Below are 9,172 nucleotides of genomic sequence, written 5' to 3'. Positions count from 1 at the left end.
CGCCTCCCTGGCCAGCGGAGGAGGCGACAAGGCAGCGGAAAAGGGCCCCGCCGAGGCGAGACCCTTTCCCTGCCTGGCGTCCGTTGCAGGGGGGATCCCGGGGGCGGAGCCAAACCGGAGTGGGACCATGTGGAGCCGCCCCAAACTGGGAAAGTCCTGCCCCCTGGCGGGATATGGCAACCCTACTTGTAAAGCTACAAATCCCAAGTTTCCATAGGCTGGAGCTACAGCACTTAAAGTGGTGTCAAACTGCATTATTTCTACAGTGCAGATGCACTCTAGGACCAAATATTTATGGGGGGAAATATTAGGACAGAAGGAAAATTGTGTTGCTGTTGCTGTTGTTGTCGCTTGCCTTCAAGTTGTTTCCAACTTATGGCAACTTTAAGGTGCACCTATTACAGGGCAAATCCTAGGCAAAATTTTCAGAGTGGGTTTTTCCATTGCCATCCTCTGAGGCTGAGAGACTGTGACGTGCCCAAGGCCACCTGCAGGATTCGAACCCTACTGTCTCCTATACTCAAACCACTATATTAAAAAAAAAACCCTGATAAGTACAGCTGTGATATCTGCCGAATCTAGACTAGCCAAAAGTGATATCTACACTTTTGGCTAGTCTAGAAGAACCTATAGAGAGGATGCAGAGATACTGTATGCCTCAGAGAGGGCATAAATCTAGTTACAAAAGGGAAAGGAGTCAATCTGACAATTTCTTGATTATCATTCAGATTAGGTAAGCAATTAAGTAACAACATTAGTGACTTTAATTTGCTATATTTGCAGGCCTACCGTTAATAGAACAGATAAAACAATACATTATTTTGTAGCTATTTTTTTTCCTGTACCAGACTCAGTAGCAGGCATTTTTGCTATTGAAGTGCTCTGTAATACAATTACTAAGAAAATAAGAAATAAAAAAGTTCAAACTAGAATCAATGCTGAAATATGTAAGGCCATGTTTTGCATTACAAGCGGCAAATCATCTGTGATACATGGAAAGTGTTTTCTGATATAAAAACATTCAAATCAGGGCTGGTTCTACAATCAGGCAACACCTAATTTTCCTTCTTTATTCATGGGATAGCATCCATCGTTGTCTGCCTCTCTTCGTTAAGAAACAGAAGATAAAAGAATCTTAAATACTAATGGCAGACATCTTCAGAGCATTCATACAGTAGAATAACCCTAAGGTTTCCCAAATCCACAAAACAGTGATACCTTTATTTGACCAACCAAATGCAAAAAAATACATGTTGCACACTTCTGAAGCTTCACTGGCTTCTTCATCAGGCCAAGATGTTAAAAATCATAGAGGAAGAAAAAAAAATAAGACAATCTTATTCCCAAGCCTGCATTTTGTTACTATTTTGTGGATTTTGGATGTTATTATATGTGCTACATACACGGCTAACACAGCTATCCCTGGATATGTTTCCTAAAGATTTCTTTTTAGATAGATAGCAAGACTCCTATTGTAACAGGAAAATCGCCCGCTTCACCATGAAGGTCTCCTTCCAGTGGCAGACATTCATTACAGCTTGCATCACCCAATGTTAGTCCATGAGAACAAAATATTTTCTGAAAAGCTGACTTACACTTACTACATTCCTAAAGCTACTGGCTATTCTGCCTGTATCTGAGTGGAAAATTTCCATTCTTGCATTATTCCCCTCCTCCTGCTCTTTAACAGGGAGCATTTATGAATCATAGTATTTACAAGGCATTTGGTGTGACTTTTAAAATAAATCACAGTGCTGGATATCCTTATGTGTTACTACAGTGGACCCTTTGTATCCACTGGGGTTTAGTTCCAGGATCCCCCCATAGATCCCAAAATCTGTGGATGCGCAAGTCCCATTAAATGCAGCGACAGTGTAAAATGGTGTCCTTTATATAATATGGCAAAATCAAGGTTTTCTTGTCAGAATTTATCTATTTTTAAAAAAATATTTTCAAGGTGTGGATGCTTGAATCTATGGAAAAGGAATCTGTGGATACAGAAGGCCAATTCTGCTTTCCATTAAAGGAAAACAGATTCCTGTATCCTAGTTATGGCCATGATTTTTACATTATCTGGGCCAGCCCAATTATTTTGGTCCTCAGTTTGTGAGTAGAAACTGTTGACAGCTAGAATGTGGAAAGTCTAACTGAAAATGTCCGGTTGTCAATTAAGTGATGCAGTTAAAAGGTAGAAAAGGGAGCTTCTGTTTCTAGATTTCTTGATAGTTACAAATGCATTTCTTGCTAGTTACAACAACAACAACAAAAACCCAAATGCTTTCATCTTTCATATAACCCACTACAACACTGAGGGTTGAAGAGCTGGCACACTCAAATCTGGAAAGTCAGTTGTTTCTCAATGTTATCCTTTGAGAAAATATATGAATCCCAGATGATATATAAATTTGTAGTCTTAATAGAAATTTTTAAATAGTTGATTATTTATTTAATTAAAATTGGGGCCTCCTATTGATCCCTGCACCCACTGTGGATACCAAAATCAGTGGATACTCAAGCCCCATTATATACAATGGCGCAGTAAAATGCCTTATATAAACTAGCAAAATCAAGGTTTCCTTGTCAGAATTTACCTATGTTTTTGAATATGACCAGCCCAAGAGCCAGCATGTGGAGTGCTGAACTATGATTCTGGGAACAAGGGCTCAAATCCTCACTTAGCTGTGGAAACCCACTGGGTGACCTTGGGCAAGTGACACACTTTCACAAATAAATGCGAGAGCAAAGGCCCTCTGGAAAAAATCTTGCAAAGAAAACCCTGTGAAAGATTTTTCTTAGGGTAGCCATAAGTCAGAACAACTTGAAGGCACACAACCACAAAGTAGAAGTACAAGAGCCAGCATGGTGTAGACTAGTGGTCTGAGTGTTGGATTAGGACTCTAGGAGACCAGGGTTTCATTTCCCACTCAGCCATGGAAACTCATTGGGTGACCTTGCATATGTCATGCTTTCTCACTCTGAGAGGGGAAAGGCAATGGCAAATTCTCTCTGCACAAATCTTGTTAGGAAAACCCCATGATAGGTTCATCTTAAGGTCACCAGAGTTGGATATGACTTGAAGACACATCACAGAGCAGAAGCAGCCAGCTTTGCAAAGGAAATCAGATAGCATCCCCCTGCTACTCTTTGTCTCTCCCCTCTATTAACATTATTTTTCTTTCTTGCTTGTCTATCTCCAAGTACCATGCCTTACCAAAGAAAGCCTATGAATTTAATGGGTCAGCATAAGTTGGCAGCCAACTTGAAGGCACACATTCTTCAGCCTTTCCCTAATCTTTACCATGCAGCAGAAATCTTTCTTTTTTGGTACTACTGTATTTGGAGGGATCTCTGTGTGAGTGCAGATGTGTGCCTTCAAGTTGCCTGTCGACTTATGCTGGCCCCATTAAATTCATAGGGCTTTCTTAAGTAAGGCATACTCAGATGCAGTTTTACTAGTTCCTTTTTCTGAAATGTAGCCTACAGCGCCTGGTACTCATTGGCGGTCTCCCATCAAGTAGCTGGGAGGTGCTGACCCTCCTTAGCTTCCAAGATCAGATCAGATCTGCTGGTGCATTTAGGGTATTGCAGCTTGGAATGGTGTACAGAGGGAAAATTATGGACTTCTGTCCTAAAGTGATTTAAAAATGACACTTTGGGCATGTTCTTAAGAGCCCTCATTTGAATCCAGTTTATGGTGATTTTCTCTCATAGGTTTTCTTGACAAGATTTGTTCAGAGAGAGTTTATCTTTGCCATCGTCTGAGGCTGAGAGTGTGTGACTTGCCCAAGGTCACCCAGTGGGTTTCCATGGCTGAGCGGAGATTCAAACCATGGTCTTGATACTCAGACCAATACACCACACTGGCTGTCTCTTATCAGAATATAATCCCACTGTTTGACATAGTAGTAAATTTTCCATGTAAGTGATGTTAAAGCAGCACTCGAAGCAATTTGGAAGAACAAAGCACAAGGAACAGATAGCTTACCAATAAAACTACTACTATCCAGGGATTCAAAACTTGGTCTCTGATGCTCAAATCACTACTACACCATGCTGGCTACAGACAGATTTCAATTAAATAAATGTCATGGCTTGATAACAATGCAATACCACACCACTCCGTCTCTTTGCCAGTTTCAGGTGTCTACATTTTACTATCTTGAACCTATGACAGACATAGGCACACTGCCACACATTCTTTTGAATAATTATAGATTTTGCAAGCTGTAGATTTTGGAATGAATGGTTTATTTAAAAAGTAGTGTCTTCATGGCTGGGCAACAATATTTATTATTGTTGTCTATAGAGATTGGCTGTGTGTACTGTGATTAAGGAGCATTGATATCTATGGCTAGCTAACCTTTTATTATAGGAATTCCATTAGCAATATGAAAGTTCTCTGAGGGTCTTTGGCTAATCTGTGCTAAAACAGGAAAACAGGACTACATTTTATTTTTGGAGCAATGGAAGAGCAAAAAGGAGGTGGCAAAAAGAGGTGGCATGATCCCTAAGAATATCAACCTAAGAGAGGTTGGGACAGGTGGATCAAACATGTGGAGATTTTATGTCACTGAAAAACCCATTGAAATATCACTGCTGCTCTCTTCTGAGGCTTGTAGCATTTCCAACCATTATAAATTGATTTGATCTTTGGAATGATGTTCTTTTATATACATTATTGCAGTTTTACGCATATGTGACTATGCACCTATGTTTTATAATAAATAATTATTTGTACATCTATTTTATATTTCCTTGATAGAAGGACCATTAGGGTCCAAAGTGTGTTGGATGACCATAAAGAAAAACTTTCTTCTTTTTAGTTTATCCCATTGGTCCAAAACATTGTGGGTTGGCCCTTCCTAACTCAGTCATAAACAGAATGTAAGACAAAACCTTTTGATATCCCGAGGAGTTTTGAGTCTTGTTTAGTCCATTTAAATAGGGAAAAGGAGCGAGACAAGCAGTGCTCTGAACCTTTGTCCTTGCTATGAGAAATTTCCTCATGTCCTAAAGTTCAACAGGCTGTTTTTCTGCTTTGAAGGACATCTTTAATGCTGATTCAGCTTTTTGCTTATTTCGGATAGTCCAAGGTTAAGGCTGGGTTTTAATCATACACATTAATTCTTCAGCACATATTGCCTTAGCCTTGAGACATTTTTCAGAGAAGCAAATTGAAAGGACAGTTGGAGCTTTTAGGATCACCAGTACATTGGGCCCTTGCTATTTTCTGGGGTTTGTTTCCATGAACCCCTGCCCCCCATGGATTCCAAAATCCATGGATGCTCAAGTCCCATTAAACATAATGGCATAGGAAAATAGTATAAATGCTTTATATAAAATGGCAAAATCAAGGTTTGCATTATACAGTGCGCCCACGCCATATGCAGGTGCACTATGCGTGGCCTCAAGCTTACACTGAAGCTGTGCGACAGTAAAATATATGGTGCACTGGTTTGTGGTCTGCGCATTGCGCCTCCACAGGTACACACTCCATTGTTTTCAATGGGGTGCAAGCATACGCGGCATTTTCCTTATGGGGGGGGGATCCGAAATGGATCCCCCGCATAAGGGAAGGGCCCACTGTGTAAGATTTTGCCTTATATAAAAAGGCAATATAAGGCAAAACCAAGGTTTGCTTTTCAGAATTTATATATTTTTTTAATAATTTGAAGCTGTGAAAGCTTGAATCCATAGTTTAAAAATCCATGGATATGGAGGGCTGACTGTATATTGTTAGTAATACTGAGCCCCCTTTTCCTTTGACTATTGTTCTTTTTTCATATTCCAAGGCCAATAATGCCAAAATAGCATGTGTTTATAAAATAAGAGAAGTAGCTGGCTACTCAGCATGGACTGCACCTTTGATGATTACACAGACTGTCATGTTTAAATCTCACTGTGGACTGAAAAGTGCATCATGTCTAGCCAAGCAACATCAAAATGCAGACAATATGGCAAAAGATATTAATGAGTAAGGCATAAGCTGAGAGAGACTGCAGCAGTTTGCTTTTGTCTGAACCTTCCGGGAAGGCCTAGACTCCACCCCTTCCTTTCCTCTCCCCTTGTAATGAATTACTTCAATGTAAACTACTTTTGCACTTTGCACTCAGTCTGCAAGAGCTGGAATAAGATGAGGACATAGGAGGGAAGTAGTGGAAATTTTTAAAGTAGAGGAAAATGGGACAAGGGACTTTTAACTGGAACTGTTCAATTATATTAAAACACCAGTATGACCGAAAGAAACTAGAACCTATGCTTCCCACATTATAGCTGAAAACCTTAACTACTATACAACACTGACTTTGCCACCAGTTCACCTTAACATTCCCCTGATAATGTGCATGACACATCCTTTTTTAGTTCATCCACTTTTTTCCAGTGTGTTGCCCTCAGTACCTGGGAACCTGGAAACATTTAAAATACATATGAATGCAAGAGCAAAGCATTCAACAAGGAAACAAATGTTGTCAGCAGAACAGAATGAGAAAGAGGCCATTCTCAGATGTGTCAGAGCAAGTACTGTACAGTACTTTAGTTTCCTTTTTCCACTTGTGGCAGGGATTATGGAAATTAGTGCTTTTTCCAAGTTTTTAAAAATAATTTGGGGGTGGAGTGGGGAGATAAAGGGAAATTGGTGCATATTAGTACTGCATTGCAATGGCTTTACAATTTTCAGGCAATTTTTGTCTGTAAAATTTGGGTCTGGAGGTTTGAGGGTGTGTGGGGCAACTGGGGGGGCAGAAACAGGTGTTGAGACACATGCAGATTGTGGGCTGAACTTTTCCTACCCTTGTTTTACACCAATAAAGTAGCTTTACTCCTGCTCTTGAAAAATGTTATGCCTTCATTAATAACCACTGCCAACACATGAATATATGGCAGAGAAACAGTAACCCCAAGCTCTGGTTGATCCACAATGTAAACAGACACACAGGAACTTCGTGTCTTCATCCCATTGAGAAAAATGCTGTGATACATGATATACATACACCTTGGACAACATTTCCCTATAGAATCTAGGGAACCTTTGGCTCTGCAGATGTGTAGATGCCAGTTCCCAAAATCCCAGCCAATAGAGTTGCTGGTGTGAAAAATGGAGAGGGCAAGTGTTGCTTAAATGGTTGTGTAGAAAACAGAATTTCAGTAGGTGTTGCTTGTTACCTAGCTGTATGATAAACAGCACCTGATAAAATTCTCTCATCTATAGAACCATCATAACCGGAGAAAGAATTGCCAGATGTCCAAGCAGGGTTCAGGAAAGGAAGAGGCACTAGAGACCACATTGCAAACATACAATGGATAATGGATCAAGCCAAAGAATTCCAGGGGGAAAAATCAGCATGTGCTTTATAGACTGTACTATAGCAAGGCCTTTGACTGCATAGATCACAAAAAGCTATGGAATGCTCTTAAAGAAATGGGAGCGCCACTACATCTGATAGTCCTCATGAGAATCTGTACTTAGGACAAGAGGCTACTTTAATAAAAGAATACAGTGAAACAACTTGTATGCAGAAAATATCACATGTAGAGCAGGTTTAGTCACAGAAGAAGGAGGAGTGAAGATAGGAGGAAGGAACACCAGCAGGCAGACACCACATCATACTACTAGCAGAAATAATCACAGACTTGGATCAATCACTAAAGAAAGTGAAAGAAGAAAGTGCAAAGGAAAGCCTAAAGTTAAACATACAGAAAACAAAAATAATGACCACGGAGGATGTACATAAATTCAAACTAGATAATGAGGAAATCAAAACAGTTAAAGATTTCCCATACCTTGGATCAAACATTGATCATAACAGACTGCAGTTAAGAAGTCAGAAGATTAGGAATGGGAAAGGCAGCTATGAAAGAACTAGACAAAATTCTGAAGTGTAAAGATGTACAACTGAACACTAAAGTTTGAATTGTCCAACCCATTACCATGTATGGATGTGAAAGCTGGACAGTGAAGAAAGCAGATAAGAAGAAAATTAACTCATTTGAGATGTGGTGCTGGAAAAGAGTGCTGAGAATATCGTGGACAGCCAAAAAGACAAACAAATCAAGTCTGAACCCTCCCTGGAAGCCAAGAAGACTAAACTGAGGCTGTCATATTTTGGCCATATCATGAGAAGGCATGACTCATTAGAAGAGACAATGATGCTGGGGAAGGGAGAAGGCAGGAGAAAGAGAGAAAGACCACATGCCAGATGGATAAACTCAGTCAGCGATACCTTGGGCCTAAACCTACAGGACCTGAGCAGAGATAAAGGATGGGGGGATTGGAGACATCTCAATCACAGATTCACCATGAATCGAGATTGGTCCAAAGGCAACTACAAACAACAACATAACTATTAAGCATAAAGGATCTATCTCCAATTTTCCATCTGGAAACCATACCAGCCACCTTGGCTAGTGGTAAGGGATTATGGGAGTTGTCATTTAATACATCTGGAGCGTCAAAGGTTGCCTACCCTTACTACTAACAAAAGTTCCTATAACTAAAACATATATCCCTTTAGCTTTCATAATATGACTCTTTCTTTTGGCATAGGATGCTGCCAAAACCAAGAGATTTCCACACAGTATGAAACTGGACACGTGAAGGGGTTTGCATGTTCTTTCCAACATGCAGGCAACATGATTGCATGAAATGCATCCCATGTAAAGATCACACAAACTCAAGAGACTCTTTGTAACATTTGCTGCCCGTTTGTACTCTGGGTTCTTGGAATGAGGCAGCTTTCAGGTTGTACTAGCCAGGCTGACCACAAACACAACAGTTTTCAAACTCTCCCGTTTCAATAGATTACAATTACTGAATATTTTGGACTCACCCAAAGGCAGGCAGAAACTAAGAAGGCCAGCTAGGTTGAATAGCAGGACAGCTGTCATCTTAACTGGGCTGAGGCACCAAAATGAAGATCACTCAGGAACAGCGCAGCTTTTCAGCTAGTTATGTGGAGTCAAAGCAGCATTGAGCAACCGTTACTCCTCTCTAAATTCAGCTCAGGAAATAATCATTTCCTTTGCCCCACCTTCCATCTGACTCATCCAAAGACCTATTCCTTTTGAATTTGCCAGCCTCACCCAAGCAATCGCCCTCCAAAAAATAGACGCAGGAGGCAATAACACTTGAAGCTTTGAGGAGAAATCTATGCCAAGGTTAGCTAGCATAGAC

At 40.3% G+C, this 9,172-nt stretch overlaps 1 protein-coding gene across 1 annotated transcript in view; it reads right to left on the bottom strand.

Moving 5' to 3' along the window:
- The window catches only part of LOC121922780 (vascular cell adhesion protein 1-like), a 21,105-nt gene extending 12,143 nt beyond the window's left edge, over positions 1-8,962 (bottom strand). The window contains exon 1 of the mRNA XM_042452576.1: positions 8,829-8,962. Coding sequence (XP_042308510.1) covers positions 8,829-8,886 — 58 coding nt within the window. The 5' untranslated portion in view covers positions 8,887-8,962. The remainder of the gene's footprint in view (positions 1-8,828) is intronic.
- Between the last annotated feature and the right edge of the window lie 210 nt (positions 8,963-9,172).

The sequence above is a fragment of the Sceloporus undulatus genome, chromosome 2 (assembly GCF_019175285.1).
Source record: "Sceloporus undulatus isolate JIND9_A2432 ecotype Alabama chromosome 2, SceUnd_v1.1, whole genome shotgun sequence".
NCBI lineage: Eukaryota > Metazoa > Chordata > Lepidosauria > Squamata > Phrynosomatidae > Sceloporus > Sceloporus undulatus.
Note: the sequence above shows the minus strand (reverse complement) of the source record. Positions and strands in the feature narration are given on the sequence as shown.